The sequence below is a fragment of the Balaenoptera physalus genome, assembly GCF_965194825.1.
Source record: "Balaenoptera physalus genome assembly, chromosome: 7".
NCBI classification, from domain to species: Eukaryota; Metazoa; Chordata; class Mammalia; order Artiodactyla; family Balaenopteridae; genus Balaenoptera; species Balaenoptera physalus.
The window spans coordinates 120,725,464-120,739,580 of NC_138886.1; the positions used below are offsets into that span (position 1 = coordinate 120,725,464).

A 14,117-nucleotide genomic window follows, 5' to 3' on the forward strand; every position below is an offset into this window, starting at 1 on the left:
ATAATACATCCTTGAGCCCATCTTACACCCAATAGTTTATAGTCTTAATTCCCACCCCTACATTACCCCTCCGCCTTTCCTTCTCCGCACTCGTAACCGCTAGTTTGTTCTCTGTATCTGTGAGTCTGCTTCTTTTTTGTTATATTCACCAGTTTGTTGTATGTTTAGATTCCACACATAAGTGATATCACACAGTATTTATCTTTGTCTGACTTATTTCGCTTAACATAATGCCCTCCAGGCCCATCCATGTTGCTGCAAATGGCATTATTTCATTCTTCTTTATTTATGGCTGAGTAATATTTCATTGCTTCCATGTCTTGGCTCTTGTAAATAATGCTGCTATGAACACTGGGGTGCATGTGTCTTTTTGAGTTAGTGTTTTTGTCTTTTTCGGATATATACCCAGGAGTGGAATTGTAGGATTATATGGTAGCTCAAGTTTTTTTGTTTTTTTTTTTTTTGAGAGACCTCCGTACTGTTCTCCACCGTGACTGCACCGATTTCCATTCCCACCAGCAGTGCACTAGGATTTCTTTCTACACGCTCTCCAGCCTTTATTATTTATAGACGTTTTGGTGACACCTGCTGTTAGTTATAACACATTATAACTTCAATGTTTCAAAAAATAAAATAAACCTGTTCTTGGCTCAAGTTGAAGAGATAAAATGAATTTTCTGTAATAGCTACAATTTCTAAAATACTGTTGAGCATAGAATAAGGAACAATTAAATTACCATAAATGCCTGAGCAAATAACATTTTCCCAAGATCAATTTAAGTATCTAATGCAGTGGAAATTAAGAGGTTTGCTAACCGTCCAAGTCATTGGTTGGTTGTTCAGTTCAAATGCCATCTTTTTTTCTTAATTCAGGAAAAGCCTTTTATTTGTAACATTTTCTCTTCGATCAGTATTTCTTGCCCTTTCCCTTGTTTTCATCTTGTAAATTACTCTTGCCAGCATCATTCAATCTGTTTTCAGGCCACAGATTATATAATAGCAAAAAGTATATTTCAGATAAGAATCTATTAATATTGCATCTGAGAACAAGAACCAGTTTTTCCTCTGCACCTCTTTTGAATTGCCCAGAATTGCTGAAGACTGTCTATCAAACCTAAGTGTTTGACGTCTCTGCTCCTTAGAATTATTCTTAAAATGAGCCTTAAGTCTGCAGGCTTCCAAAACATTTCTTTATGTCTCTTCCTTCCAAGGCTGCTGGAATCATAGGACCTCCCATTCTTAAGTGGGAGGTTGGCAGCAGGCTTACTGGAGTAGCTTTATCTTGGTTTATCTGACAAGTGCAGCATTTTGCTGCTCTCAGGGATCTGGCAACTCAAGGAAATGGAGCACCCGAACACCTGGCTACGTGACAATCATCTAGGAAAAGGAAATGAATGGCCGGTGTGTTGTTTGTAAGACGCTGAATTCGAATACTGTGTTTTTAACTGTCATCCCATAAAGATACAGCTTTAACACTAAAGATTTAACGATCCATTCACAGACTGCCTCTCTCCCCAGCCATGTCGGAAGAGTGAAATGTTCATTTAATCCGCTGAACAGTACGTAAGGGCTTCCTGTGTGCCCGGCAGCGTGCCGAGCACTAAAGCTGTAACCGTGAGCAGGGTGGACAGAGTGCCCGGTGCACCTGGGAGGACGCGCCACTCAGTAAGCCACAGCTGCGGTGCCGCTGCGCACAGGCCGGGGGGACGCGGGGCCCTAATCCCAGGTCTGCCAGCCGCCACCTGTCGCCTGCACTTGCTGAAGCCACGTGTTAACCTGTCTCCGCAGCGCCCCCGTTACCACTGCTGTCTGGGGGGCTGCCCTCCTCACTCCTCACGGCGGGATCGTCTCAAAGCCATCCTCCAGCTGTGCTAGAGAGAGGTTTCTGAAATGCAAATACGCTGTGACTCCTTTGCTGCTCGTATGTCAGGAAACAAAGTCGGGGGTGTTTTCCCACGCCATTTCTGGCACCTGCACTTCCGTTTCCTTAGCTCGGACCCCGTTCAATTCCAGGAGGCGTGAAAGTCCATGGTCAGGAGGCTGCCACCCACCAGCTGTGTGTGCCTGAGGGCCGTGTCCCCGTCTCTCTGGCCCCAGGGTCCTCATCAGTGGCACAAAGTCATACGATTAAGTCACCTTCAAATCCCTTCAGCTCTGTGACTTGTCAGGCAGAACCAGTGAGGCAGAGTGAAGAGGGCCTGACCCGGTTGAGAGTTCTGGCTTTGCCACCTAACTAGCTGTTTGGCCTTGTGCTGGTTACTGAACCTCTCTGTGCTGTAGGTTTCATCACGAACGATCCGGTGGTTTTATAGACACATATGATACAAAATGTGGAGCCATGTAACACAGGTCTGCACGTGTAGAATGTGGACGTGTGACAATGCCATCCTAACTGAGTTCTGTGGAAGGTGAAGTCAGTGAGATGGTAATAATTATTGACACTCTGATTGCTCTTTTTGGTCCGAAAATCGATTTTCTGCTCTGTGAATTATCTGAGAAGTTCAGGGCTTTTATGTTCCTACCGCACAATTAAGCATCAATCACCGACGGAAATACTAAGTTAGTAACATAGTGTGGAAAACAGGAAATTCTGTGAAAAAGTTTCGACTTATTTGGGGGGCCTCTCACTCATTTCCTAAATCTGATAAAATCATTCTTGAATTACCTGTTACTTTAGGTTATCCATGCCTTTATCCCTTTATTTTGTTGTAAGCAATTAAACGTTTTCTTAATTTCTTTACATTGGAGTATAGTTGATTTACAATGTTGTGTTAGTTTCAGGTGTACAGCAAAGTGATTTAGTTATACATATACATGTATCCTTTTTCAGATTCTTTTCCCATATAAGTTATTACACAGTGTTGAGTAGAGTTCCCTGTGCTGTACAGTAGGTCCTTGTTGATTATCTAGTTTATATATAGTAGTGTGTATATGTTAATCCCAAACTCCTAACTTATCCCTCACCTCCCCACCTTTGGTAACCATAAGTTTGTTTTCTAAGTCTGTGAGTCCGTTTCTGTTTTATAAATAAGTTCATTTGTATCATTGTCTTAGATTCCACATATAAACGATATATGATATTTGTGTTTCTCTGTCTGACTTGCTTCGCTTAGTACGATAATCTCTAGGTCCACCCATGTTGCTGCAAATGGCATTATTTCATTATTTTCTGTGGCTTAGTAGTATTCCATTGTATATATGTACCACATGTTCTTTATCCATTCATCTGTTGATGGACAGATTGTTGTCTGTCCATGTCAGACAGATGATAGGTTGTTTCCATGTCTTGGCTATTGTAAATAGTGCTGCCATGAACATTGCGGTGCATCTGTCTTTTTGAATGTAAGCAATTAAATGTTGACAAGCTCGTCTAGTTAGCAAAGTGACATATCAGGAATGATTCATTCTTCAAGCATTTCTTGTGGGAGCCATGGCAGACACTGGGCTTATAAAACAAATGAAACCATCCCACCCTCAAAGAGTTCACAGCCTGGAATGCTGCTGGTTCTGGCCTATAATTATGAAAAGCAAAATTCTTTCTTTCAAAGACTTGAAAACAGTATTAAAAATTGACAGCACAATTTTTTTTTTTAATCTGTGAGAAAGATGCACAAAGTAGTTTGAACTACATGGTATCAAATCCCTTCCAACTCTAAATTCTAATTTTGTGATCCACCCTACCGACCAAAGGCCAAAAAATAACCTCAAAATCTGGAGCAGGATAAACTGATCTTAAAAGCTTCTAACAGGCTTTCCTGAAAGAAAAGGGGGAGAAATACATTTCATTAGCACTTCTGAGAGAAGAGGGAGAGAAAGAGATTATAAACGTACAACAGGCTTCCAAGTGGAAACGGCCTTCATTTGGAGGGTTCTGTTGATTGACCGACATTTGAGGGATTTGAGTACTTTGAAGGGGTCCCTCAACCCCTTTCTCCTTGGTCTGTTTGTTAGTCACAGGTGGCAGGGACTTCTTGAATAGCAAGCTTGATGGTTCTTCTTAAAACTCCCAGGGTCAACACTCTAATAGGAGGTCATTTTTTTTTAATGTGAGTTCTGTAAATTTACCTTATTATTACCAGTTAACATCAATTAAATAAGGCTGTTAAGGACTCTGCTTCATGCTAGAAAGGTAACCCATAAGGAACTAACCATTCTTCTGAGCAATAATATATATGTATTTATAGCTATACTTGTATATATTCTTTGCTATCATTATATGCTATTTACTCATAAATTACACATAGAAGTTCTACGAATATCAGCTGGACTTGAATTCTGTAAATGTTACTGAAAAACTCTAGCAGCCTGTATATTTATTACCATGGCATAGGTTAGAAAACTGAGGGCAGAAAGGCTGGGAGGCTTGTGCAAGGTCACCCATCGTACAGAGACACGTCTCAGAACACAGGTCTGCCTTTTCATGCTACCCACCTGACCCTCCCATGGAGGTACAGCTGGCAAAATGTCTCATTCCTTCCATCAGCATAAAGAGCCAGGCCCTAGTACAAAGGTCATGCTCAGAGTGGGCAGATCATTCATTCATTCATTCATTCATTTATTGAACAAATAGTTTTGATGAGCTCACACCATGAGTCAGGCACTACTCCAGGCTCTGGGTATAAACGGTGAAATGACAGAGAACTCACCCTCTGGAGCTCACAATTCAGTGGGGATTGTTAGGCATAAAACAAATAAATGGGGGACTTCCCTGGTGGTCCAGTGGTTAAGACTTCGCCTTCCAATGCAGGGGATGCAGGTTCGATCCCTGGTTGGGGAGCTAAGATCCCACATGCCTCGCAGCCAAAAAACCAAAACATAAAACAGAAGCAATACTGTAACAAATTCAATAAAGACTTTAAAAATGGTCCACATCAACAACAACAAAATCTTAAAAAAAAAAAAAACATAAATGAACACATGATTTCAATTCGTGGTAAATATCTTGAAGAAAACAAAGAAAGATATGATTGAAATTACTTAGGTTGGTCAGGAAAGGCCTTTCTGAGCACGCACCATTTGAGCCAAGACCTAAATAATAAGAATCAGACCTAAATCATAATATGCAAACACTTGAAGATGTGAGGGAGGGAAACTGCTAGTATAGAAACCCCAGACTGGACGTGGCCTGGTGTGACCTACGAGGCAGGAGAGCCAGAGGGGGCAGAGGCAGGAGATGCAGTCGCAGAGGCGGGCGAGGCTGCTGTGACTCCCCCAGGCCACCATGGTCAGGAGAGCTTTAAGTAGCAGTGGGAGGGCCATGGTCTGACTTACACTTTTAAAAGATCTCTCCGCTCCGTAGAGCTCTGTAGAAGCTGCGTTGCAGGGACAAGAGTGAAAACATGGCAGCAGTTCATAGTTGGGTGCGCACATCTAAGCAGTTGCTAATGGTGGTACAGACGTGAGATGTATTTTGAAGGTAGAGCTCATAGAACTTGATGATGGATTGATTGCGGGGAGTGAGGGAAGGAAAGAAACCAAGGATCTCTCCCTGGTTTGGGGCTGGAGTAACTGGCTGAACGGCAGTGCCCTCTGCTGAAATGGGATGGGGTGGGGGAAGTCGGAGATTCTGTGGGGAACACACAGAGTTTGAAATGCATGTTCCTTATCCAAGTGGACATGTTAAGCAGACAGCTGTGTATCCTTGTCTAAAGCCCAGTGAAAAAGTTATGTCAACAGGTATTAGTTTGGGAGTCATTAGAATATTAAATATTAAGGGGTTTTAAACCCACAAGCTTTTGGGGAAATGTGTATGTAGAGAAGAGATGAGAAGCTCAGCCCTGAGATCCCCACTTTGTAGGTCTACCAACTGCCTTGAGGCATCGCCTCTTTATTCCTGACTTATAAGATGCACTTCACATCTGACTGCCACGGAGCAGGCCATTTGTCATTTGACATTAGAGGCATGTTTTCTACATCTCGATCCAATACTATACGACATATAATTTAATTATAGTTGCAATGCTTCCGTGTTTCCAGCACTTCCCATTCTTTAAATAATTCTATAATGTCATATTAGTTGAGGAGAAGACACATAGCGAAGTTTATTTCTCTTCGTTTTCTCTTTTCAAGTCTGTCAGTTTATCATCTTTTACTAGATGCTGTATTTCTGTGTTGTGACCAAGTCTCCTGGCCAGGTGCCAGCACTTCTCACCTCTTTCCCCACATTCAGTTGCGGTCTTGAAAAAGCGTGATGTTACTGGGGCAATGACATAAGTTAGACTTATAATGACGACAGCATTTTCTTGGAAAGTCACTTGTAGTCCTTAGGAAACAATGTACATTCACCACATGCTGAGAACTGTGAAATTCTTGACAGGAACAGGCAGAGGATTTTGTACCCTGGACAACTCTCTCCGCCAGAGGTCACCTCCTTGACCCTGCCCCTCCCCTCACGCCCACGTTGTACACAACCTGAAGTCAGGGCAGGCTGCACCTGTCTCTGCAGACCTGGCATACAGTCATTCACGCTGCCATTCACTGTACTAGCAATTATTGGAGACCTGCCGCGTGCTGGCACACAGTGCTGGTCCTTGCGGAGTTTACGGTCCAGCGTGGAGCACAGAGAAATGAGCAGACCTTGGATTCAGTGCCATCTGCTGGGTGCTGTGGTGGCGCCGGGTCCAGGGTATAAGGAAGCCCCGCATGGGGCAGGTCGGGGCAGATTCCCAGATGCAATCTCCAGGCTCCTCAATTGCACAGACCCCTCCCGGGACCCTGGTAATGTACTCACATGGTTATACGTTGTAAATTTTGAAAAAAACAAAACATATTTTTGTATTTTTTTGTCATAGAGACAAAAATGACATGGTATAAGTTTCATGGCCCCCAAAATCTGGACCTGCCCCTAACAAGATCTCGTGGAAATTTTCTAGAAGGAGGTGGCACAAGGCTGGATCTTGATGAGGATGGGCACGGGGGGGTGGGTGCTAATCAGGGAGGGGCATTGGCACCTGGAAGAGGTGTTCCCGACCCAGGATGCAGTGTGTGCAAAGCCCCGGCGGTGAGAGCACCAGGGTGGCTGAGAGATCTGAGATCTGCCCCATTTCACTGCGTGGGCAGCCAGATGGCAACACGAAGCGAGGCTCCAGAAGTATCAGGGGCTGGATGGTGAAGGGCCTTGCAGGCCGCGCTGAGGAGTTTGGGTTTTATTCTGAGGCTTCAGTAAAAGTCTTAACCACGGAAGGAACTTAACCATATCGTTTGGTAGAAAGATGCCTCTGGCAGCAGATTGGGGGATAGTAGAAGGGGAGCAAGGATGGAGAGTAGCGGTGAGTTTAAAGAGGACGTCGCTGAGTTAAGCAGAGGAGATGACAGACGGCCTACCTGTCTCCATGTGGCTGCCTGGGGAGAGGGGTTCACAGGGCTCCGAGCTCAGCAAAAAGGATGTACGTGTGGTACTGTTGGGGGTGGAAGGGATACGTGAGCTCCAAACTGGGAATGCGGGTTTCTAGATGCAGGTGTCCAGTAACAAGTAGTACACAGGATTGTGGAGTTGAGGAGATAGTCTGTCCCAAAGAAAATACGGTACGTATCGGAGCCATCGTCACATGGATGGGAGCTGATACGTCACCAAGAGCACAGTGTAAGTCTGGGCTCAGCAAACTTGGACCCTCGGATCAAATCTCGCCCACTGCCAGTTTTTCTGAATAAAGTTTTCCGGGGACCAGCCACGCCCTTTGTTTACATAGCGTCCGCGGCTGCTTTCACACTACAGCAGCAAGGTTGAATTGTTACAGCAGAGACCGTATGTCCACAAAGCCTAAAATATTTACCATCTGGCTGTTTACAGAAAAAATTGCCAACCTTTAGTGTGGAGTAATAAAAAAAAAAGGACTAAAGTCTACACCTGGGGAAACATCCACAGTTAAATGGGAGTCAGAGAAAGAAGAATCTTCGAAGGATGCTGAGAAGTGGAGGGTTAAACAGGGACTTCCCTGGCGGTCCAGTCGTTAAGACTCTGCGCTTCCTCTGCAGGGGTCAAGGGTTCGATCCCTGGTGGGGGAACTGAGATCCCACATGCCTTGTGGCACGGCCAAAACAAACAAACAAACAAAAAAAAAAAAACGGAAAAGAGTGGATTCAAGAGAGAGTGAAGATCGAGTCAGCATGCCAGAGGTTTTTAAATAACGTCCATGGAGTTTAACCAAAAAGAGGGCTGTATGCCCTTTTACCGCGTGTGTCCCGCTAACACTGCCAGCACCACCTTTGTTCCAAACGGCAGCCTAGACCCTGCTGATATCTTTGACTCACTTACACCATCAGCTGCTCCCGTTCATCCTTTCTTTTTTTATAAGCAGCCGTGAATTACTCCATCTCTTCCTTCTCCATTCCTACGCCCCTTCTCTATTCCACTCCAGTTTCCCAGTCCTCTGGATCTGCATCTGCACCATTTTACTTCCCTCCTTGGTTTTTTCCTCTGGTCCCTCGTACTTATTTTTAAATGACTTTATGTTACTCCGTCCTTTACGTCTTTCTGAGTTTCCTCAAAAAAAAAGAGATGGGGCTTCCCTGGTGGCGCAGTGGTTAAGAATCCGCCTGCCAATGCAGGGGACACGGGTTCGAGCCCTGGTCTGGGAGGATCCCACGTGCCGCGGAGCAGCTGGGCCCGTGAGCCACAACTACTGAGCCTGCGCGTCTGGAGCCTGTGCTCCGCAACAAGAGAGGCCACGACAGTGAGAGGCCCGCGCACCGCGATGAAGAGTGGTCCCCGCTCGCCGCAACTGGAGAAAGCCCTCGCACAGAAACGAAGACCCAACAGAGCCAAAAATAAATAAATTAAAAAAAAAAAAAAAGAGATGATTATCCCTCAAGAGGCTTCCAGTAATCATCCTGCCGGTGGGGTCCTCCTCGATGAGTTAGGGCAGGCTAATCGCTGTTTAAACAAATCCACCCCGAGTTCTCAAGGCTCAGCACAAGAGAGGTTTGTTTCTCAGTCACACCAACTGTCCAAGGCGGGTGTCCTTCAGGTGCCCTTCTCATCTCTCCTGCTCCCCACAGACACACAAATCCTCCCAAAACACGACTTCCCTGACCCAGTGCTGCCTTGCTGCCTGTTCCTGCACGTGCCGGCACATTTTGCTCAGGGCCTTTGTGCGGGCTGGTCCCTCGGCCTGGAAAGTCCTTCCCCTGGAGCACACGGTGCTCCCTCCACAGGTAAGGGAAGCTTCAAGTCCTCACCCAAATATCATCTTCTCAGGGAAGACTCCCAGTCGCTGCATTTAACACCGTAAATCTCTCCCTTCACCTCCCGCCACCCTTCGCAGCTTTCTTTTCTCACGGCTCCGTCTGTATCTAAAGTGCTGTGTGTTCGTTTCACCGTGGCTTCCCCTCTGTGTCCGTGAGCACCTAAGGCCCACGAAGCAGGGGTTTTTGCTGCTCTTTTCCCAGATCCTAGAACAGTACAGGGCACATAGCAAGCAGTAAAAATCTGTTGCTGAAGGAAAGAATCTCAATACACCAAGGGGTGTAAACTTGCAAAGGCTGATGTCAGCGAAAATCCGAAGTAGGGCCACGGGAAAAGAATGGGCGAGAGCCACCCAAGAAGGGCAGCTGTGAGAGGAGCCAGGGGGTCAGCTCCGCGGAGAGGGGAGAGTCCTGCAGAGCCTGCACAGAAGGAGAGCCAGGAGGTGGAACCACGTCCCTCACAGAGGGCAGAGCCCAGCTTTACCCAAAGCCTGGATCAGCTCAGCCGAAACCCTCTAACAATCAAAGATGACTGAGACAAAACAGAATGTGACTTCTCCCTTTATTTGCTGTTAATTAAAAAAAATTTTATTTTATATTGGCATATAGTTGATTTACAATGTTATGTTAGTCTCAGGCGTACAGCAAAGTGATTCAGGTATGCATATACATGTATCTATTCTTTTTCAGATTCTTCTCCCATTTAGGGTATTACAGAATATCCTCAATAATATCCTAATAATAGTAGAGTTCCTTGTGCTCTACAGTAGGTCCTTGTTGATTATCTATTTTATATATTGTAGTGTGTACATGTCAATCCCAGACTCCTAATTTATCCGTTCCCCACCCCTGCCTTCCCCTTTGGTAACCATAAGTTTGTTTTTGAAGTCTGTGAGTCTGTTTCTGTTTTGTAAATAAATTCACTTGTATGCTTTTTTTAAATTCCACATATAAGGAGTATCATGTGACATTTATCTTTCTCTGTCTGACTTACTTCACTTAGTATGATAATCTCTAGGTCCATCCATGTTGCTGCAAATGGCATTATTTCATTCTTTTTTATGGCTGAGTAATAGCCCATTGTGTGTGTGTGTGTGTGTGTGTGTGTGTGTGTGTGTGTGTGTGTGTATACCACATCTTCTTTATCCATTCATCTGTCGATGGACATTTAGGTTGCTTCCATGTCTTGGCTATTGTAAATAGTGCTGCAATGAACATTGAGGTGCATGTATCTTTTCAAATTAGGTTTTCTCCAGATATATGCCCAGGAGTGGGGTTGCTGGATCATATGGTAACTCTATTTTTAGTTTTTTAAGGAACCTCCATACTATTTTCCATAGTGGCTGCACCACTTTACATTCTCACCAGCAGTCTTAGAGGGTTCCCTTTTCTCCACACCTGTTATTTGTAGACTTTTTAACGATGGCCATCCTGACTGGTGTGAGGTGGTACCTCATTGTAGTTTTGATTTGGATTTCTCTAATAATTAGTGATGTTGAGCATCTTTTCATGTGCCTCTTGGGCATCTATATATCTTCTTTGGAGAAATGTCTATTTAGGTCTTCTGCCCATTTTTTGATTGGGTTGTTTGCTGTTGTTGTTGTTTTTTCTTGAGCTGCAGGAGCTGTTTGTATATTTGGGAGATTAATCCCTTGTCGGTCACTTTGTTTGCAAATATTTTCTCCCATTCTGTGGGTTGTCTTTTTGTTTTGTTTATGGTTTCCTTTGCTGTGCAAAAGCTTTTAAGTTTAATTAGGTCCCTTTTGTTTATTTGTTTATTTTTGTTTTCATTTTCATTACTCTAGGAGGTGGACCCCAAAAGATATTGCTGTGATTTATGTCACAGAGTGTCTGCCTATGTTTACCTCTAAGAGTTTTATAGTATCCGGTCTTACATTTAGGTCTTTAATCCATTGTTAGTTTATTTTTGGGTATGGTGTTAGATAATGTTCTAATTTCATTCTTTTACATGTGGCTGTCCAGGTTTCCCAGCGCCACTTACTGAAGAGACTGTCTTTTCTGCATTGTATATTCTTGCCTCCTTTGTCATAGATTAATTGACCATAGGTGAGTGGGTTTATCTCTGGATTTTCTAACCTGTTCCACTGATATATGTCTATCTTTGTGCCAGACTGTTTTGATTACAGCGTCGGGGAAGAAGACAGTTTCCTCTAGGTTATTCTACAAATTAAGTTGACGTGAGACAGACGAACAGGAGAAAATCACACAAAAGTTTAATAACATGTATACATGGGAGAGACCCAGGAAAACTGAGTCACTCGTCAAAATGGCCCAAACACTCACCTTAAATACCATCTTTAACTAAAGACAAAAAAGGATGCTGGGGGTAGTGGTTTGGACCACAAAGAGGAGGAAGGCAATTTGCATGGAGACAGAAAAGCAAATGTTTGGTAAACAAATGTCTGCTGGGCCAGACAGTGACAGCAAGACAGAGAGGATTCTTATCTCTGGGCCCTGCCGAGTTCCCCTACCACACCCGGCCCATGTTCTTTGCAGATATTTCTGGTGATGGTTCTATTCCAGGAACAGGCCCTGTAGCTAAATTCTTTTAGGCCATTCAGAGGGAGGTAAGAAGAAAAACTTCCCGAGTCTTCTATTTCTTAAAACTAATCAGCCTAATTCAGTCCTCATGCCAAAGAGTCATTTTGGAGTAGCAAATTTTGCTCCCCTGCATGGAGAAATTCTCACAACATAAAATTATAAATTTAAAAACTAGCTTCCTGGTTAAGAATCTGGGTTTTGGAGCGAAACCAACATGGATTTAAAATCTTCTTTCTGCAACACACAGGCTGTGTGACCTTAGGCAAGTCACTTAACCTCTAAGGCTCAGTTTCCTCATCTGTAAACCTAGGATAATAATACTAATTCTCAAGATTATTGTAAATATAAAAAAGATTGTGATTGTAAAGCACTTAACACAGTACTTGACACATAGAAAGGCACTTAATCATAGCACCTATTATGGTAAGAAAATATTACTTACTTTTCTTTACTTCTTTGCACTTAGTACGTTTAAGTATTTCTCCAGTTTTCTACATGGAAGGGCCTGTATTCTTTTTATGAGAAAAAAAAACATTATTGCAGAAGACAGTAAATATTTTTGCTCAAGTCTGTGGAGGTAATAGAGATTTTACTAAGACTCTAGGAACCTCTTATGAATTTCCTTTTGTGTGTAGTCTACTACTGGGGCTCAGGGCAGGGGGCCCCAAAATTTGCATCAATGGTATATTGATTATTTTGAATTAAGGTTACTTAAGAAACAGTCAACATAAGACGGATGCTCTGAGCCTCGTATCCATCTCCCTGAAAGCAGGAAATAAACCTCCCCTGTGAAAGGTGTACCCCTGCATCTGGAGGTAGAAGGATGCCCTTATTGCCAGAGATAAGGGATTTGGGGCAAGAAGCCTGTATCAAAAAACCCTGTGACTTCTTTAATTGACTACCCCCAGCCTAAAATCTGTTTAGATTCTTCACGAACTGAGCTTCCAAAACCTAGGTTGCTTTCTTCTGTCATGTCATTTCCTCACAAACTTGTTTCTTTGCTTGAAAGCACTAAAGCTGCCTGCTTTGGCCACTTCTTAGGTCCCATTTCTATGAGACCTCCATGCACACGAATTAAAATTTGTTTCTTTTTCTCCTGTTAATCTTTGTGCCAATTTTACTGTTAGTTCAGCCACAAGAACTCAGGAGAGGTATGGGGGAAATTTCCATTCCAGTCAAGTGGATTTCAGCTGTTTAACAGTCCTTGTTAAATCATGATCTAGAAGGGTGACACCCCTAGGTTTACCCCAATATGGAGCAAATTTTAGATAATCAGCAATCAGTAGATAAGGGAGATAAAACCGTTGTCTTTAAGATACCCAAGGAAGATTTACAAGAAATCCTTGGAAAACGAGAGACAGGAGTGCAGTACAAAGCCCTTCACCTCATCTTGTCTTTTATAATCTCGCCAGTCCAGGAGAGAAACAGGAAGCATTTGATGTGAATAGAAAATAATCACTGGCCACCCGTTAAACATACATCCTAAGAGGGGTGGAGAATGGCTAACGAAATATTCTGTGATGCTGACATCTGAGGTTAAGATAGAAATAAACGTTCTCCCAGAGTGATCCCGGATTCTATCATTCTGTATTTCCAAGTTACATCTGTATTTAGTGAGAAAACTTTAACTCAAGTCGGAACAACGTTCCCCAGGACAGTGGCGATAGGTAAGCAGTCCTCCCTTTTCCTTGACAGAAACAGGGGTCCAGACAGCCATAAATATATGCCAAGCCGTTGGGGGACCCAGCCGAGCTTGGAAACAAGGAACGGAAAGTAGGAATCACAGCTCTGGACTTGGACACGCAGGGTTTGAATGGGCCTGAGTAAGGAGCAACTAGAGCTGACCAGCTTTGGCCAGGACGAACGTGGCTCTGGGAAGCCTGGGGGTTGGACGTGCTTCTCCTGATGCTTCAGCTGCTGGCCACCTGCCCTGGTCCTCCTGAGTTTAGAGCGTGTGTTCTCCTCCAGGCTGGTTCCTCTACCAGCCTCCTCTGGTTGTCCTTGAACAGAAGCCTGACGTTGCCACAGGTGCTGGGTAGGTGGACAGAGAACTTGGTTTTCTCTTCATCTTCGAGATGGGATCACTCAGGCTATTTCCGCAAGAGCTATTTATCCAATAGCTCTGAGCAGTAGCAAAGCCAAACCAAAGGTTTATATGGCTTGTAAGGCAGGCCTAGTGGGGAAAAAGGGGTCAGATCTGGTCAGGAATATGCGGATTTCCCCAGACACTCCAAAGGGAAAGTTAGGTTGGTTTTTTTGAGCAGTTGTTGCTAAAACAGTTTTTCCTGTTGCATTCACTTACATGTCAAACATTAGTGGTTAATCGTGACCCAGTGAACTTTACTTTCTGCTGCTAAAACTCTTTCAGTTCT

General features: G+C 43.9%; 1 protein-coding gene across 2 annotated transcripts in view; it reads left to right on the forward strand.

Annotated features, from left to right (window-relative positions):
• LOC309664077 (uncharacterized protein) overlaps positions 1 to 14,117 on the forward strand; it is a 45,799-nt gene that overhangs the window by 16,419 nt on the left and 15,263 nt on the right. The window contains exon 5 of one of the 2 annotated variants that reach the window (XM_082469083.1): positions 1,502 to 4,568. The exons of the other annotated variant lie outside the window; for it this stretch is intronic. Coding sequence (XP_082325209.1) covers positions 1,502 to 1,548 — 47 coding nt within the window. The 3' untranslated portion in view covers positions 1,549 to 4,568. Of the gene's footprint in view, positions 1 to 1,501; positions 4,569 to 14,117 lie in introns of those variants that run through there. 2 annotated transcript variants of the gene reach the window in all.